At 40.4% G+C, this 20,119-nt stretch overlaps 1 protein-coding gene and 1 long non-coding RNA gene across 15 annotated transcripts in view; both read left to right on the forward strand.

Annotated features, from left to right (window-relative positions):
- Positions 1–12,619, forward strand: part of MBNL2 (muscleblind like splicing regulator 2) — a 109,374-nt gene extending 96,755 nt beyond the window's left edge. For all 14 annotated transcript variants that reach the window (XM_017821045.1, XM_017821038.1, XM_017821047.1 and 11 more), the window contains one exon: positions 9,683–12,619. In XM_017821045.1, coding sequence (XP_017676534.1) covers positions 9,683–9,697 — 15 coding nt within the window. In that variant the 3' untranslated portion in view covers positions 9,698–12,619. The remainder of the gene's footprint in view (positions 1–9,682) is intronic.
- Positions 12,620–13,108: 489 nt separating this feature from the next.
- LOC108500300 lies at positions 13,109–19,706 on the forward strand. The gene is made up of 3 exons (XR_001875817.1): positions 13,109–17,015; positions 18,280–18,409; positions 19,300–19,706. It is a non-coding gene; the product is annotated as an uncharacterized LOC108500300 (long non-coding RNA).
- Positions 19,707–20,119: the final 413 nt, after the last annotated feature.

A 20,119-nucleotide genomic window follows, 5' to 3' on the forward strand; every position in this document is an offset into this window, starting at 1 on the left:
TGACAACAGGTATTATGAACTTTTACCAGGAAGGAAAAATTAAAGGAGAGATCCAATAGAAGAGTGAAACATTCATAAGCTGTGTCTGAAAAGAAATATAAGATCAACAGGCTGTCTCATGCTAAGGCTTGTGATTATCTGGCACAGCTGTTTTAAATTATGCATCAGCATTCTCACTGAATTAGGTGGCAATTATGCAGATATTAATTATGAAATTATTCAGTAGCCTTCAGTTTTGTCAAAATCTGTTAGAACACAATGAAGCAAAAATAAAAATAGTTATGTTTGAGAAAAGGAAAATTAAAATATTTGCCCCAGCAAAAACTAGTTAACATATTGTAAAATACCAACATCCCAAATTTTTGCAATTTGAGGTACTGTATGTGGGTGACTCCCTCGGGAGGGAGCAGAGCCAGCACGTGCAGCAACAGAACACCTCTCCTTGCCAAGGTACCTGCAAAGGCAGCACCACTCCCAAGGGAGGCAGATTCTTCTTGGGCTGAAATGTTGGCCCCTACTCAAGTGGATCTCTCCTTCTGTGTAAAGCAGAAGTACCAGTTGCTCCCTCTTGCAAATATTGCCTGGTGTTCCACAAAAGGGCTTCCTCTCCAGTCTACCTCTCTAACCCTGGGAGGCCTTCTGGCGGGGCAGAGGGTTGTCCATAGCACTGCTGACAGGCTTTTACTCACTGTTCCCTTTGTTTCTCATGGAAACCTGCTGTACTTGTAAATGGAGAGAAGAGTAGCAACATACTGAGAAAACAAATTGAAAAATCTGGTAAATAGTAGCAAATGGATTTTTTTTGTCCTTTGAAAGCAAGCTTTTGAAAAGGAAGGTGGGAAAGGAAAACAAATGTAAAAACTTTACAAATAAGAGCCTATACAAAATTCTTATTAGTGGTTTGAAAATCTTTAATTGCAGTTTCTGAGAGAATGGGGCAACAGGTAGGAAAGCGCTTCTGCTGAGAATACTAAAGAATCTAAAGAATTTTTGTCTTTTTATGACTGAAAGTTTTGGTCTAAAAATTTCATAAAATCTCAAGATAAATATTTCTGTCATGGTTTGAACTTCTTTAGAAAATTTTGTTCAAACAACAGAAAGGATGATTTGAATCTGACGTTAAAAAGTCCAAAAAAGGAGACAGAGGAACAGGTTCCTTTCTGAGACACATTTTCTGAGGGAATGCTTGCAGGGAGCCAGCCTGTGGCAGAATTGGGCCTAGGAAGCCCATCTATGGTGCCTTGGCATGTGGAATGCAGTACTGGACATCTTACCTTGTACCTGTACCAAGATGGAGAAACCAAACTTAAACTGCTTGCTGCCTCTTTCATGCTAGACAACCAGGAATCACAAGCCTCAATTCCATCAAGTTATCTTGTCTGACACCGAGTTACAGGTAAGTAGCTGTAACTTGCAGAATTAACAGTTTGCAGACTCAAGAGAGAGTTTCCAATCTTAAAGCCCACAAGAAAACTTTATTTTCTTAAACTGTAAGGTAGAAAGGAAGCAAAGCCAAAAGATTACCCTGGAAAATGCAAAGGAACTGTATTTTAGTCTCATGCTAACTTCAACCAAGTCTTTGCTTTACTTTTAATAATAGTTTTTGGTCTCTGATACTGTGTTGTTTCTCTGTAGATGTTGCAGACTTCTGTGGGCTTGCATACAGAATTTTAGATCACGTGCTTATATGCAAGAAGCCAGTTGGAAGAAATGGAAAAAATCTCTGATTTGTTTTTAGAAATTCTCCCATCATACCTCTCTCCCTAGTGTAGGATTAAGACCTAACTTCTTCTGATGGCCTGCTAGATGGCAGTGTCACACAACATCAGCAGTAAGCAAAGGCAAACACTTCTTTGTTTAATATAAAAAAAATTCAAAACAGATTTCCCTTTCCTGTTCTAGACTTCTAGCTTTCATATCATTGAAATTTAAAAAAAAAAGTGTTGATGATTGATATGATAACTTCCTTTTGTTTTCTTGCTTTCAGTTATTCAATAAATGATAATTTGACAAGTGGAGTAGAAGTCTTTTGGGGCATATATTTATTATTTAAACATAGGAAAATTTTTCTAAGGTCATCTAATTTTGTAGGCATTTGAGTTTGTTTCATGGTGCATACACACAGCTCATGTGAGTCTGTGTTTTTCCATCATAAAATTTTAACAACACAGAGCAGTGCAAAGCTCCAGATGTACTTGTTTGGGATTCTGTTCACTGAAATAATTGCATCTGCACATCTCTAGTTTCTCCAGTTATTTTCCCTTGAATCAAACAAAGATCATATTTTTATCTCAGTGTATGATTTATTTCCTACCAGAAATGCCAGTCTTTGGCTTTGAGTGTGCAGGAGGCTGCCCATGTAACCACAGGAGAAACATCTATATATTTATTTATTTGTTGGTTGGTTGGTTGTATCTGTCGTGACTTTCAGCTGAAGGCAGAAATTTGTTAACTTACCTGACTTCATTTTTTATGCAGTATTATCTTCCATGACACACACTAACATGTATATCTGTTTATGTGAGAGCATTCAGATAGAAGAAAATTAAGGAAGTGATAAGTAGTCAAAAGTCATGAAGGTTAAGATTTCCTTGGAGAAGTTATAAATATAGTGAGTTTTATAAAACTGACACAAGTGTTATAAGCAGGGTGTCTGATAAGTAACCTTGATGAACATAAATTGGGTACCTTTCTGTGTTTGAGTTAAGTTCCAGATGTTGCAGTGGTCTGTTTCTTGCTTGGAAGGAAGTCTGAACTGGAATGCCAGGTTTTGGGAGAGGAGAACTTTCAGGATGGTGGTAACTGCAATGGAACCTGCAGAAGTGCTACCCACGCTCTGTGTGCAGTGGTACATTTGCCTAAAAGGGATACTGTAGTGGAAGCCTCATCTTGCATGATTTGGGCATTCACGGTGTGTAAGAGGAAAATGCAAAGCAGGTTTCGTTAAAAGGAAAAAAAAGCTAGGTGAGGATGCCTAGGAAAATGCAGGGTCAGAGAAGTAACACCCCTCCAAGAGGAATATGGGCACTTTCACCCCTCCAAGAGGAATATGGGCACTTTCACAACTTGTGCTTGGCCTTTCACTCATTTGTGCTCTTAGTTCCTCTGCATAAGCCTTTTCTGGAAGTTTCTAAAATTCAAGAAGAGAAGGAAAATGGCCTAAAAGTAGGAAGTGCAAAACACAGATGATTGCAGTAGCTTGGACCTGTTGAAAGGTAAAATTGAGTAGCTGTTCAAAACAGTCACTGTATGGGTGCTCCCAGAATAATATAGCAGTGGTTTTCTCATTTCTATGTAGTCTATCTGCTGCCTGTGCAATTATTTAAAAATAGATTTTGATAGAATATATTAGAGTATGTTATGATCAATTTTTAGCACTGCATTATTTATTACTTTAAAGAAGAATAAATAAAGCCAGATTGCTTTCATTTTTAAAACAACTAATCCTGTTTCTCCAGAGTAAGTAAATACGTATTAAGTTGAACTTAAATATTATACATTATTACTTGAGTAAATACCTACTGAAGCTCATAAGTGAGCTAAGGGATTGGCAGCACAAGTGGCTTTAGACTCTCTTTCAGGACTTGGTGAATAATAAATGAGAAGAATGATGCTGCTGAACCCTTGAGCTCTTTGGAATCCCCATAATTGCCTTGATCTTTTTTTTAGATCATCATGAAGAGTTGGGATTCAGACAAGGTCTTTGTCAGCTTTATGACACCCTGATGGCCAACAGCTTGTACCTGATGGAATGAAAATGTGCTAGCAGATGTGTCCACTTCAGCATGGACATCTGACCACCAGCCTTTTCCAGAGGCTTATTATCAGCATATGGGACAGGCAGAACTGGGCACTCTCAGATTTAGGGAAGAAAAGAGAGGATGGAGCAGGATACCAGAATTACCATGTGAGGGTATGGGCTATGAGAAAGCCAAGCAAAAAGGACCTTCAACCCTCAAGAAACACCTGATGCCCCCCATGTTAGGCACTGTATGGGCAGGCAACCAAAGAGGTCATCTGTGGTCGAGGCATCTTGCCCTTTATATACAAATCAGAGGTCACCTTATTGATGAGCAAAGTAGACCAATATATTGGGGTTGCATTGGTTTAATTGAGAAACAATAAGATAAAACCTCCTTCACCCGTGGATGGGTAGAGGACCATGGTTAGTGAGAGAAACAAAGCACATATACATTAAATGATAATATACTGGAAATGAGAATGAAGTTTATGGCCATCAAGAGCAAAGGAAAGAAGCCAGACTGCATTTAATGAGAGTGAGAGTTGGAGCCAGCTCAGCTGTTAGCCAGTCGAGGACAGGGACAAAACCTATCCTTTGGGAGAGTGTCAGTGGGAGTCCTGAGGTGAGGGATTGGAACGTTTGGGATGGTGCTCCATGGAGATGCTGCTGCAGAAGCTATGGGAAAAGGAGCTGATAAAGGCCATCTGTAAAGCTAAGTAAAAATTAAGTATGACCAGGCATAACCGATACAATAGAGATTACTCTCAGTAAGTCTCTGAACATTTACTCATCTTTTTTCACTTCTAATTTAAAAAACAAAACAAAAAACCAAGCCATCCTAATTTATTTTGAAGAAACAGAGCACATACCACAAAAGAACATTCCAAGAGTAAATGAAAAATAAAGAGCTGGAAGCATTTCCCAAAGGCATGGGGAAATATAAATAGTCTTCGGTTCCATGTCACAGGGAAGAAATACTTGGTGTTAGATTTATTTTTAGAAAGCAGGAGAAGTTATGAGGCAGCCTGATATGAGGCGGCTGTCTGAAAATATCTGTTGTTTTTAATGTATACCCCAGATATATCTGACCAGTCTGCTACTTGTGTGAAAAACATGAGAACAGAAAATGTCACTGTGGAAGGATTCATCTGTCCCGATGCAGGTGTCCAAAAGTTAAATACCTCAGTGTGAACTGTTCACCACAAACTCTTACATTCGGTGGAGGGGAAAATGGCACCAGGAGCTGATAATCTGTCTCATGCTAAAATCAATTGGCTGAGGTAGGCTAGGAAGATGTAAAATGGGTGACCAGCTGAGGCATTCATGTCTGAAATCATCTGAGATGAATCTTGTCTACAAGAAACTCCTATTACTACTACACTGCTTTTAAAATGGAAGGCTGAGCAGTCCAAAATGTTTACTATGTATTTTTGGAGGGATAAGTGCTTTGCAATGCAGAGGTCAAATACAATCTTAATGCCCCTTAAAATATATTAAGGCTTATAGAGCACAGTGTGATTTAGAGTAATAATTTCAAAACTTCTGAAAGAGAAATGTGTCAGAGGTAGATGCAAAGTCATGTTTTCTGGCTGATCCACTGTGACAGGTCTTTAGTTGAACAAGAGTTCATGCACAGTGATTCATGCAGAATGGTAAATTTTCTGTATTCATCGTTGTATAATAAATCTGGAACTGGAAAATGAATTTAACTCAGAGAGAATAAAGCTTTGTGAATTGTAGCTTCAAAGCAGAAAATCTCAAGCCAAACACTGTTCTTGAAATTCCTAGTACCTAGTCATGATTCTCAGTAATTTGGTTAATTCAATGAACTGTTATAAAATAAAGCAGTAACCCGGGCATCAAAAAGAGTTTACAAAGGTGGAATTTCCACCTTAATTTAACAGACTCTCAATTTTACTTTTTAAGTCTTGAGTCAATGACTGATCACAGCCACCTTTGGTGCATCTGAGGAAATCCCAAGCTGACATAGATTTGTCTGCTGACTACCATGTGCTGGTAGTCAGTGAGAAGCTGAAACCATTGGCAGTAACATCTCTCTTGGTTGTCATTCCCCTGGATGACACTGCAGAATTGTTACCATCCTTAGGAGCAATCCTATCTGGATTTAGGGATTTTCTGTGTTGCACAGGGGGCTTAATGACCAGTGTGATCCCTCAGATGTCCTGAAGGTAAAGGTTTAAAAGAGCCATGCTCTGGTAGACAAGAAAAGAAAGTCTTGGCATTTAGGAGCTGAAAATGCCACCTCTAAAGAGATGGAAAACTTGGAAGAGCAAATGCTTCTTGGTGGCTTGCAGAAATTTAGGTTCACTCTATGTGTTACTAGTTTCAGTGAGGTCTGGTAACTATCACTGGCACAATTTTAGTAATTTTAGTCTAAAGGGTAGCCAGCTTTCTGCCACTTTAAACAGGTACCAAGCAAGAAGGCAACAGAGAAGGTACCCTATATCTGTGATTACCTCCAAAAAATGCCATTTCCTGTTATTAAATCTTCTGTGCATTACTGCTGCAGACTGTAAGAGCCAGGCCATTCTGCTTATGCTGGAAATAGTGTTCTTATTAGAGATCTCAGTGCAGCAGCAGAAGGTATGTTTTCTGGCACGTCTGTATCCACACCTGTGGATCTTACAGAGCATGAGAAAATGCTTTCCCATGCTTGACCTGTAGACCTTTGTACGTGGAACAATGCACACTCATTGTATAGTCTTGTTTTTTAGGGGTTTATGCTTATATATACTATGGTAAAAGTGTCAATACATTATATCCCGTTGCTGTGGAGTATAATGATATAATAGTATGGCAAATATGACATACATACATTTGAGATGTAATTCTTCAAAGCATAGTGAACATGAAGATGGTTGAACCTACTTACAAGTAACGAGGGAATGCAGACTCTGTAGTAAGTGTTTGCAGGCATGTTCCTTCACTGGTATAATTCTTTACAGCTTCTTCTTTTTCAGCATGCAAGTGATGCAGCAATTAGCAGCGATGCAGACTTAGATAGCCTCTGTCTTCCATCACAGTTTATTACTTTGTTTGTAGATTAAACAGAAGAGGTTCCAATGTGTTTTCATGTAAAGTAGTTTAGCATTTTATGTTTCTCTGTCAGACACAGTTGCAGAAGCTGATGCCTGTGTATGTAGCTATGGCAGAGTTGTGATATCTTTTAAGAAGTAGGGTGTGAACATATAATTAAAGACTATGGGAGATGTTTTACACTTTGTGGCTAAGGTTAAAAAAGTAATGTAGCTCCTCAGTTCTGTGACTGCACTGGAGAAGCTTGTTCTGAAGGAGAGACTTGAGGCTTTTTTCCTAGGAGGACTCCTACGTGTACTAGAAATAGTCGGGTGCAACATGCCCTAGTTACATCCCCTGTCGAGGACTATGTGGTGGGAACAAGCCAGATCTGTAGCCGCTGGCAGGGGGAGAAGCATGGCAGTGAGGGCTCCAGCTGCTTCTCTGGCACCTACAACCCATAAACAGGACATGCTCGCACACAAAAGGAAAGTGTTTACATCATCTTTGCTGTTTCCTGAGTTTTGACAGGAGGAGAGAAACAGCAGAAATAGGGACAAAGCAGTGAAGTCCCTATCCTGGGCTTTGCCACTGCCACTCACCAGGGCAGGGAAGAGAAGGGATCCCTGCTCTTTCACACTGCCCAGGACCCCTCTGTCTTGCCTTGCACACAGCAGGGTGAGTGGCACTTGGGTTAATCACAGTGCCAGGAATAGTCCTGCCATTTTCCCATGAAACAGCTTGAGATTAGGCCCTCTGCATTCTCTGTCACAGATTTTGGGGGAATTGGGAACATCAGTCTTGTGGGACTATTTGACCAAAGAAGTCTTGGGATAAGGGGCAGTTATCTGTCTCCCTGTATAGGGAGAAGAAAAGCTATAGGAAAATGCAAGTTTATCCCCTCAAAAGTTGGCAGACAGTGTAGTCAGCTGCAGTGTCTGAAATTCTGGGGCTTTTTACACTGAGTAGGTTTCAGGTTATGTCCCATTAAATGAGACCTTAGGAACCTTTAAATACACTTGTGTGATTATGGCTAACCCAGTATAGCTAAAGCTGCTTTATTAATTACATTGACATGTTGGGTTGTAACATGCTAAAAATATCAGTCCTGAAAATCTTGGTCACTTCTTATTTTCAGCACGGCTGCGTTCCTTGTACGTACTGTCAAACCACCGTGCTGGAGCTGGACAAGAGTTACCACAGACAGGGCTTTATTATTTGAGCGAAGGTATTTCTTTGTTATTTCAATAGGAAACAGAAGATAGGCGATAAGCTAACAAGCTTACAATGGGTGGAAGTTCATTAAAAATATATGTCCTTGTTGTGTGAATGATGTATTTAGATGTTAAGCCCTTTGGAGCAGCAGGTGTTTGTACCGTGTCATTACAATGGGTCCTCGCGTGTCACCAGATTTTCAGTGCTGATGGTAATCAAAGATGGCTTTTTGGCATGCTGGCAAGTTCAGCAGGGTCAGAGAGACAGCAGTTGTGTACAGAGAGCAAGGCAGTGGAGTTGTGAGGTGTAGGGAGGTTGACTGGGCAGGGGACTAGAACGAGTGCCTTGCACAGAGGCAAACCTGTTTCTTTTTGGAGGTCTGTATGTCAGAGGTAGTATGTTGCTGAAGTTACTTTCAAAACACCTTTTTATTTTCCCCCCTTTTAATATAAATATTGCATTAAGCAGTGATCTAGCTTTGTAATGCACAAGTAGGTCAAAGTACTGTCATGACTGCTTTGCATACCACCTACAAATACAGCTTAAAAATGCATCGAGTGCCAAATTAAACAGTAAGAGCAGGCAATACACTCTTAATTTCTTGACTTGTGCTTAAGTCTGGAGCACAAGTTAGCAATGGTGTGATAAAATATCACACCGCTGGCTTTTGATATCACTTTCACTGACAGACATTCCAGGCAGGTGATGGAAATCTGGATGATTTTCCAATACTGTGAGCAAGTGGAGTTGGTTGCTGGGCCCATCATGCATTGAACCTTCACAATGTTGGAAACACAAGAATTTACACCTGTAAAATGGTTGCTCCACTCTCTGTTTGTGACACCATGGAGGTAAAGCGGCAAGGTTAGTGACTAGTTAGGCAAATAGAAGTACCATTATGGTCATCCCCTGGATTCTCTGGCATAAGGAAGTGTGAGAAAACCTCTCAAGTTCTCTGATCTGAAGATAATTTTTTTAGGAAATAAGCAACTGCTAAAAATGCATTGAAAAGACACTTTAGCTTTGTGAAAACATCTAGTCTAGTACATCTAGACATTGGAATGGGCTGCCCAGGGAGGTGGTGGAGTCACCATCCGTGGACGTATTTAAGAAGAGATGTGGCACTTAGTGCCATGATCTAGTTGACAGGGTGGTGTTGGATCAAGGGTTGGACTCTATGATCTCAGAGGTCTTTTCCAACCCGGTTGATTCTATGATTCTGAGATCTTTTTGCTTGTTAGTGGTGAGGGGCCCTGCCTCCACTGTTTTGCCAGTCATTTTCTGTCTTTCTGGGAGCATGGTAGGAGTTGGAGAATTGCCCCGGGCAATGGTGCACTTCTGAGCTTCTTTGGGAGGCACAGGGCTGCTTCCACCTCCACTGATAGCCAGGGTGCTGATGATGCATACCCTGCCTATGGCCAGGCCCTTCTTTTGTGGCTTCAGCACTGCCTCCGGTATTTTGACACATAAAATGCCCCCTCTGCATGTTCTTACGCACGTGCGGACCAATGTGCAGGGGAAGATGACTAGGTTTGTGAAATGCAAGCGCCTCCCAGGCAGCATGAGAATAGAGGATGCTGTCCTGTGTGAGCTGCACCTGAGCTTAGTTAGTCCAACACTGGCCATCTGGGCAAACTGCACTCCCCGTGTCCCCTAAAAGCGCGATCACGCTTTCCTTTCTCTTAACAGATAATCCTGAAATAGCCAGCAGGAGCGGAACAGAGTGTCACGAAGCCTCCCTGCGGACGGCCAAGCACGGCTACTGTACATACTACCCTGTCTCCTCCTCTCTAGAGTTGCCACAAACTGCATGCTAAGTCAAGAATTTGTTCTTATGGACAAATCAAAAACTCAAAAAAGCTAGTGCTGCTATGTCATATATGAATATTAAATATGGTATGCTTACTATACTCCAACCTAAAATAGTTAACTACCTGATACCAGCTGTGATGTTTCAAGACATAAAGGGTAACATTTAGTTTTAAAGGTTTTCTAAGCATAGTTTAATTCTTGCAAATATTGTCTTTTCTCCATAACTACAACTAACGGAAATGGTCCAGATAAGTTTGTCTCATGAGATTCAGTGCTTATGAATCTTTCGAGCTCAGCAATAATTGCATTGTATTGGCTAAAAACTTACCCCAGTTGCAGGTTTAATTTTCACCCAAACTATGATTGCGGATTTTCTTCTCAGTTAAAAAAAAAATCTTGGTTTTGCTCCCCTGGTGAGTTGATTCCAAGACAGAGGAAGTGAAACGCAGCCCAGTGTCCTGCACATCATCCTGTCAATCTGATATTTTTAGCAAGAAGTCCAAAGGAAAGCACAAATTCTTTAGATGCACATGGTTGGTGTTTGACTTGTATGGAGAAGTTGCATTTGAATCATAGCAGAATAGCAGAAGAAAATTTAAAAAAATTTGCACAGTATGAACCTTCATACCCCTTTCAATCCCCAAAAGAACAAAGTCTTGAGAATATTATTTTACAAGTATATTTATAATGTTTTTAAAAGAGACTTTGCAGAAGTGCCTAAATTTTGTCACATCAGACTTGATGAAAGTGAGCCTGATGCCAACAGTCAAATCTCACTGGACATGAATAATCTTTGAAACTCATAGTCAGGTTACCAAAAAGATCCAAGCTGTTAAGAAGTAACTTCTAGAAGTGTAAAATCAAGCAAAACAAAACAAGACCAAACTAACAAAAGAAAAGGTGAAAAAGAAGGCTGTAGATGAGATTGTATGATACTCTAATTTAATTACATTTCAGTTGAGTCACTGAAACTTCATAGGTGACTTTAATCTAGGCTATTAACTGAACACTAAGAATGTAGAATGAGATTCAGTTTAATAAATCATTACTGTATTTGCATTTTTTTAATTGGATTATAAGATTGTAACCAGATTAGAGTGGAGAAAAAATAGTTCTTCTAATTGTTTTTCTTTAAAAACATATTTTATGTCACAAAAGTATGAAGATATCTTTAATACAATTATATACATGTTATATATACATACATACATATATATGGATGAAGCAGATTTTAATGTTGTTTACTTTTTTAAATACTTTGTTGATTTACAAGGTAATTATATATGTATAATTAAACTTTCATTTGTTTGATTTGAGATTTGTTTCAAGCACTATTGTACCAAATATTTCATATTTCACATTTTATATGTTGCACATGTATCACATAAATGACATAGTTTTTAAATTATTGTTTAAAAAACAAGACAGCTGTTATAAGTGGATATTATGTATAATTGTTTGCAGCATAAGTTTTCTATGTGGACATTATTAGTGATTGCAGTATTTTAACTTAACCTCTTCAGATTGATTGTAAACTATTTTAAACTTTGGCAGCACTGCCTGTTCTGAACGACTGAAGGCACTAACCATATTATTATTTGTCTAGGAAATTATTTTCCAGGCTAAATCTTGTTTGTCCGATATCTTAATTACTATCTATTTATATATAAAGCTGGAGATTTGATCATCCGAAAGAAAAAAAATAATCATAATTCGGTTGTAAAATTAACATAGTGCTTGTAACGTTGCGTTAGTTCTAATTTGTGGAAAAATAATGTATCTTAACTTGTTACTTTAGCAGTTAAGGTATCACCATTATATACTATTAAAACACTAATATTTGTAGACTTTCTCAGTCCTTATAACTAGGTAGTTGACACTGCAACTTGCCTATATCTGTCAAAGTTGTTTTTATTTTTTTATAATAGTTAATTTAGGCATTTGGGTAGCTTATTGTATAATACTAAATGGTAAATTATCCATGTTGTTTAAATATTTTATGTAGATAACTCTTCAAGACATCATTTTGTGTGAACTTTTTATGTTTCAAAATAACTGTTAATCTATGTTTTTTACAATTAATCCAATATTTTTTGCCCATGGATGACGAAGCTTCAGATACATCAGGTCTTTCATCCAGATAAACTGACAGACAAAAGAGAAAATGTATTTTTAATAAGAGATCCACTTTCCGACTTTATGACTTTGTAATATTCCTGAAAACTGTACAAGTACAAACCTATGCTAACAGTAAGGAGGCAATTACAGAGATGTGCAAATACGTGTACAACAGATTCTGCATTTTATTTATTTATAAAGTAATTTTATAGACTATTTCAAAATTTGGGAAGATCTAAAACTATTTTTCTGTATAAATATTATTTGCCAAAACTTTGTTTATATTTTAAAAAAAAAGTCTAATGAAAATTATTAAATTTTAAATGCTTTGTTTAATTAAAAAAAATACAACAAATATAACCCCCTAAAAGAACCATGAGATGGGCCAACACGGAGACAGTGAATACTGTAGCTGAGACATGGTTTCAAGTAACTTGAGATGTCTCAGTGTTTATTTTCTTCAAAGGATACAACACCTCACCAAAATACCTTTTTGTTTGCCTCTCTCATCCGGCATAATTGATGACATGTACAATGAATATTTCGGTAATAGTTAAAAGAAACCCCTTCATTCGCTCTTTTTCAGCATATATAATTACTAGTGGTCTGTTAAATAGCCATTTTATTTCTGTTGTGACGTTAAATTCATTCACCCAATGTACAACCACTGAAATAAAAAGAAGCATTTTAAAATGAGAGCGGACCCAGGGCAATCCTTTCTTGTGGTGCGGCTCTGGGAAGAGGCGCCTGGGGTAACAAAAAACAGCCAAAAGAAAGTGGAGGAGTTTTTACAAAAGTATATAATTTTTATTTTATTCTATTGTATTTTAGTTTTTCCCTAATAGCGTGTAGGGGCCCCTGGTGGTCTAGTGGTTAGGGTGCAGGACTCTCACCGCTGCGACCCGGGTTCGATTCCCAGCCCCCCGGGCAGATGGAGCTCGCCCTCGTCAGCCTTGTAAGGCAATCCATCTAAGAGAAGGTCACTCTAAACAAACCTACGTTCTGAGACCCTCACTGCCACTGTCCAAGCTTGCTCGGCCCCGGCAGATGAACCTCAGGATTAAAGGGTGGGCTCAGTTCAGCGCACGCTGTGTCTCACCTAAAAAATCCACTGCGCAGGCTCAAAGGGTTAATGACCTTTCCCAAATCTTTGCTCGCGAAGACTGGCCATTATATTATTAATAGCGTGTTCAAGTAACAAATCCTTAAGTGTAGTCCCTGGGTTCAGGACACATGCAGATGCTGCATGAAGGAGCATATACCCTTATCCTGCCAGAGATGGTGTGCCAAGGATGCCATGCTGCACGGCTTCAGCCTCAGACAGTCGTTTTGTGCCCTTTCTGCCCACGGGCTAGTGCTGGGGTGCAGGCAGGCAGTGGTTATCTCACCGGTGTGGCTCACACTTGCCTCACTACTGGGGGATTTTTTTGGCGCCACATCCTCTGCATCTTCTTTCCTACATCTTGGAGAGTATTACACCAACAAATAATCCCCTGTTACCTGCTAGTTCCTCAGGAGAGAGCAGCATCACAGAGGAGTTGTGTGCCCAAGGGCAGAGATCACATGGCAAGCTAGTGACAGAGGAGGGATTAAAACCTCTGGCTTGCAGCTCTGTGATTTCTTTACACTGCCTTCTCTTGTGTATTTTTTTAAATGCTTTAGAGAAAGGAAATACAATTCAACAGAATCAACAAGAGTTTGTGTCATAAAGTTACCTACATTTCATAAGCATGAGACTGGTTGGAAAGGAGTCCAAGGTCACAAGTGATGTGGAAAACCACCAGGTCAACCCATTTATTTGGATGTATCACAGACGTACTGAGCCAGAAGCCTGCTGAGAACGAGCGTGTGGGATGGAGAGGAGAAACAGGATGACTTGCAGGGACAAGGAAGGACTGGAGCATTAGAGGGCTGCAAGGGCATTGTAGAGTAGAAGCAGCAAATGATTAAAATTCAACTCCTAATGACTCAGGAGCGGGAAGCCTGTCTATTCATGCTTTCTTATGTTAAACCCCACCCTGGACAGTTGTCAGCTGCCAAGAAGGGTCAGGATATGTCAGTTTTCTTGTCTAAAAGCTGTTTTGTTTCTTGTCAACTTTGGCACTTCTTTGGCAGTGGAGAAGTGCTCATGGGAGCCACGAGCTTTCAGGAGCCACACCAAACCCGCAAAGTCTGTACCTCTCCGTGTGCAGAGCATACCCCCTTCAGATAACGTCAGGGTTTCCAAAATGCAGCAAGATATTTCTAGAGAAAAGCCTTCTGAAACCTTTGGTTGTACCCCTGCCACACATGTCCTCATGGACAGTCTGTGGCCAGAGCTTTGGTGCCAAAAGCTGCTCCCTTGCAGGGAGCAGTTCCTCACTCCAGGCCGAGGGCTGCAGCAGTGTCACATTGCTCAACATCAGCTGTCACTGGAGCAGACTGGACAGGTCCACACTCACAGCACTTGGCCCTGCATCTCCCCTGGCCCCATGTGGTGGAGCCATGACCATAAGACATTATTTTCTGTTTTTCTTGGTTGTCAGTTCAAGAGTCTGAAGTAATCTGATGTCTGGGGTGTTTTTGCAGTCCACTGGAATTAATAGCATGAAACAAAAGGGGATGTGACATTTGAGGGATCGGAGCCTGCTGGGAGGAAGGAAGCAAAGGAAGCCAAACTGGTTGAGTCTTGTTCATGCTTCATTTTGGGAGTGAATCTTGAGCAAGTTACCGAAACAGCACCTGGGTTTTGTTTCAGAAAGAGTTGCTTCACTCCAGAAGAGAGCCCAGAAACAACCCAACATTTCTATACTGTGGGTGATGACAGAAAAAAATGCTTGAGGGCAAGGCTGCTCAACAGTGTGGGCATTGAATCTTCTGCTAGTAACATTTATTACATGAATTCATGGGACCCAAAAAAATACCTTGTCTGGAATTGCTAAAAATCTTCCTTGGCATCTGATCATATGGTCATCTGAGCATACCATGCTCTTTATGCCTGCAGTCAGTTCTCTAGCCAAGCCTATTGTCCAGTAGCCTGCCTTTTTAATGTCCTGTAATTTACAGTTCTGGAGGCTTTTTCATGGGTCAAGATGATGTTTATTGCTGGAGTGGGAGTATGTGAGAGCAAAATCATCTCGGCTGTTGCATTAAAGCAGTTACTATTGCTGGTATGTAATGTACTGAGCAAATAGGTACGGAATATATCTGTGAATGAATAAATTATGGAAATGTCTTATAAATTGTTATTCTTCTAATTCTGTAATTATAGAAACCATAGAAATTGTACAAAATAAATGACACGTTTCATTACATGAAAATACCTTCTGCTGTAGCAGGGAAAAAACTCAACACTAGGAAATGTGAAAGGAAGATATCAGTGTGAGCTGCTTATACAATGCTGGGTTGCAGTTGCATTATTTTCCACCACAGCTTCTTACAATGTGAGGAAAAGACACTTGGCTTTATGATTTAGGAAAATCACTACAGGAAAGACGCCCTGCTCCTCTCATCTTCAAAGAGCTGGATTTGGATACTACTTTTAAGGAAAACAAATTCTGGTGAGTGTCCTCCTTAGTCTTAATTGTCACAAAACAGTCAGGGTGTGGCCTGCATGGTGGGTGGTTCCTCAGAGGGTCACCAGACCAAATAGATGCGGTGGTGACGAGGGTGACCACAGCAGTGTGAGGTTCACCTTGTAGGAACAAGCCCCTAAGGGCTGGTCGTGCAGGTGCATGTCTTTGCCTGGAGCTGTGTTTGCATTTGCCATGACTGCCTCTCTTTTTCATACAGGGGTAAAATGGAGGAAGTGCTTTTACTTCCTTATTTTACGGTTGTAGCCATCCCACTGAATGCCAGTGGAGCACATTCAGAGATACTAAAGTTGGTAGCTGACAGCACAGCTCGGGACTGCGAGCGAGCAAGTTTTTCACACTTGGAAAGCTGTTAGGGTGGGATCCAGCTTTCTCTCTGTAGGTGTCAAGTCCCAAATCAGACACTGCAGAGTACCCACTTGGCTAGAGCTGCTGCTATGGAGCAACACAGGTCTGTATGGGTATGTTAACCCAAGACTGCCAGCCCCATGCATGTGTCTCAGATACTCTACAACACTTTAGATGGGTTCAGTCAACGAATCCCACCTGTTTTCACAAAAAACAATGGTTCTGATAGATTTTAAAACACTGTCATGCACAAGAAATCATAGAATCATGAGACTGGCTTAGATGATCTAGTAGTTAAAAACCCTGCTTTTCTCTGTAGATATTTGGAGTACGTTCAGCTTGCATATTTAAGCTTTTTCTCTCCTACCATATACTCAGAATTTTTTTTCATGTCACCTAATGTGCCCCTGTGCTCATGGAAGTAAAATTAAAAGAGTTCATAGAATTCTTGAGAAACTTGTGCAAATTGACAACAGGAATTCAAACTGTTATCTGTTACCATGTTGTAGGGAGAAATGAAGAAATATGGTAACACTTTAGCATGCAGTATTTCTTCAGGCTTAACCTTCACATGGGCTTAATTCAATTATTATGCCAATGAAGGTGTGATGTTGTCAGTATAACTTAGGTTGAATGCAGTTGCAATGGGATAGACTGTCCCTGTATGCAAATAAATTGTTCTGTTTAACATGTGAAATGACTGTACCTTAGTCTATTCAATTTAGCTAGGTTGGTTTAATTTCTCTGAGTCTTGATAACAAGCTGTCCCTGAACAGGCGTTAGGTAGAGCCTACATGTTCATTTCTAGGTTTAAGATAAATGATGAAAGGCAAGAGTCCCATTTTGTGTCCTTAAGTCAAATGTGCTCAAAGGACAAGCTACATAAGCAAGTACAAGTAAATGAGGATTCACATGGAAAAAAAGTGGTCAGCCTTAAGCAGATCTCAGTAGACTTTCTAACTACAGGATGGGATAGAAAGCATTTTGCCTTTCTATTGACCTTAAAAGTGATTACTTTATACTCGTTCTAGAGGAAATAAATGAAGTTGAACTCTTCTCATAGAAAATCAGTGCTGTCCTTCAAGGGTCTGAACTTCCTAAGATCAATCACTGGAGTAAGTCCCTGGGTTGATGGTACTGTCTGTTCCTCATCTGTCATCTCGGAATCCATGGTAAGTGCTTATGGGCAGCAGTAGAAGCATGCTGGAAAATCCTGCTGTGGCCCGTGGACTTTTTATTTTATTTCCTTTTAACTCAATCATGGGAGAGGCTGGACTTACTCAAATCCAGTTTTATTTGGAGTTGCAGGTATGTAGGGCGCCTTTTGTTTGTTGTTTTTCTCCCCAACTTATTTGTTGGATTGATCACTCTGGGGTCCCCAACAAAAGAAGGATGTGGACCTGTTGGAATGAGTCCAAGGGAGGGCCACGAAGATCATCAGAGGGCTGGAGCACCTCTCCTGTGAAGACAGGCTAAGAGAGTTGGGGCTGTTCAGCTGGAGAAGAGAAGGCTCCAGGGAGACCTCCTAGCAGCCTTTCAGTACCTAAAGGAGGCCCATAAGAAAGATGGGGACAGACATATTAGCAGGGCCTCTTCCAATGGTCTTAAACTAAAGACCAAGGTGTAATGGTCTTAAACTAAAAGAGGGTAGATTTATATTAGATATAAAACAGAAGTTTTTACAGTGAGGGTAACAAAAAACTGGAACAGGTTGCCTAGAGAAGTTGTAGATGCCCCATCTCTGGAAACATTCAAGGCCAGGTTGAACAGGGCTCTGAGCAACCTAGTCAAGTTGAAGATGTCCCTGCCCATGGAAGGGGTTTGAACTACATGACCTTTAAAGATCCCTTCCAGCCCAAGCCATTCTATGATTCTATACAGAGAGCCTATAAAGCAAATGAAACCAAATTAAATCCAATTGTCAGCCAACTTGGCCTTTCTTACTTGCAGCCACTCTGTCAGATGTAGCACAGTATGGATTGCCTGAACAGTGACAGTAGTTTTCTTCTGAGCATCCTTTTCTGTGTGCAGGCAGAACAGAAATATGCTACTACCACACAAAATTCAGGCCTTTTGCATTCAGCCGCAGGCTTCCTGTATAAGCAAATGGAGAGAGAGCGTGACTGAGGCTTTGCTGGAGGACAACAACATTCAACTTCTAGGCAGGATTCCCTCTTCTGAAGCCTTTCCAGCCCTGCTCCCTATGGAAATGCCTAATGTGAGCCCTCCATCAAGCTGGGGCACACAGCAAGGTGCCATGCATTCACATTCCTGCCTCCAGATCTTTCTTGCTCTGTCTTTCCCCCGAGCTTCTCTTCTAAGCATATATGCATCATGGGAACCCCATGCCACCTGCCAGCTTCTCTGCCTTTATTTTTGTCTGAGTGGTTGCTTTTTTTAAAGCATCTTGTTCCCCTTTTCTTCCTTTCATTCTAGAAATGACATAGGCTTTTATACCATCATATGGTTGAGGAGCACGTCGTGGTCCTTGCACCATTGCAGCGCTTTAACAGGTGCAATGAATTGATTTATCTTGCCATCACAGACTGAGCACACTGCCTGAAAGGTGAGGAGATGATTTGTAAGTGACCTCTTTTACAGTAATCAAATACCTTTCCCCACCACTACATATGTACATTAATATGAATCCTTTACTGTTTAAAGAAACTTCAGGGGGAAAATGTCCTCTTGCTACTTATGAGTAAAGCATTAGCCAATCCTGTCCTAATTTGTGGACAGAGGCCTGATTCTGCTGGTCTTTCTTAGGAGACCCTTAGATCCAAATTAAGAGCCATGCTGCACTTGAGTACACAGAGAAGTTCCTTGCAAGGTTATGAAAGCCTATGTGAGTCACTTAAAGTAGGAATGACCAGATGGACTTCATTGCTAAAGCAGGAAACCACAACAGTCTAAGAATTTAAAGCATTGTTTAATTATGGATTTGTTTTGCATGGAAGGTAGAGTGGTCTAAACCTTCATGGAGAGTATCTGACTCTCATGCAAGCAATGTCTCACCTGCTCTGTCCAACATTTTATGGTCAGGGAGAAGAGAGACGGAGCTGGCTGCAATCCAGGCTGGCTGCAAACAAATCCCCACTTCAGCAGCAGAAGCAGCTCCCTGATTATAATTATTTGGCCAGAGAAATTTTCCAGTCTCTCCCAGTAAATGCTGTCCACAGGAAAGGTTTTGATGAGAGCTCATGGGTATGGTGGAAACCCAATGGAAAGCAGAAGGTGTAGAGCAGCAAGGGGACATCATGCAGTGAGGAGCCAGCTGGTGGAAACTAAGTGCAGTATAATTATCCTCTTATTTGCCTCTCACCTCCATTTACATCAGATGTTCATTCTAAAAGGTGATTCACCACTTCTTGGTGGAAAGGACTTTCTTTTAGACCTGGCACTTTGGAGTTTTACATCCTTTCTTGTTTGTTTCCTCTCCCTTTGTTTTAATTTTAGCCATAAAGCAGATGATCTGCTGCCATACGAGACCAGCCTTCAGGCTTTGGTGAATGCAGCAGATAATTACTCCTGAAGAGGAATGTATCAGAGGAACCACTTTCAAATCCAAGTTTCCTGTGCAATATAATCATTCCTGTTTAAATAAAGGACTCCAGCAGTGCTACTCAGCAACATGTCTCTATACAAAGTGAGGGTTGTTTCCTCTTGACACAGCTTTTTCTGTTCTTCTCAGAAAATGACTCCATTAGAATCAAACATTAGTCCATCAAAGTGCCTAAAATCAATTATCATTTTATGTTCAATGGAATCCTTACTTTCTAAAAAATATCACAATGAAACTGCTCTATTGTCCTTCCCCTTATTGTTACTATTATTACCTCATGAATACTGCAGAGAGAAACAGCTGCCTCTCCTTTAGTTTTCAGCTTCTAAGACTTAGCTGGATGTGGCTTCATGCTCCAGGAGTCCATAGAATCAAGTTAATTTGCAATAAGATTGATAAAGAAAATGGCCCTGATAAGATGTGGTATTTGTAGAACTTGGATTTAGCTTGCTCAGCAATGCAAATACGTCCCAAGGTGAATTTTATCTAGAAATGCATGTTGCAGCGTTATGGTGTCAGAAGCTCACATTAATGGGGCTGATGCCCATTGAAACACCCAGACTTTGTAGTGGGGCCTCTCTGCAGCAAGACCTGCATCAGCTGGATTTCACTGGGATTAGAAATTTATTACTGGAGCTGGATGCGCAGCTGCAAGGAGTAGACTCGGGCTGAGTTACTTGAGCAGGGTATTAGGATAAGCTAGTGTGTGGATTT

Source organism: Lepidothrix coronata, unplaced genomic scaffold (genome assembly GCF_001604755.1).
Source record: "Lepidothrix coronata isolate B3197 unplaced genomic scaffold, Lepidothrix_coronata-1.0 Scaffold88, whole genome shotgun sequence".
Taxonomy (NCBI): Eukaryota; Metazoa; Chordata; class Aves; order Passeriformes; family Pipridae; genus Lepidothrix; species Lepidothrix coronata.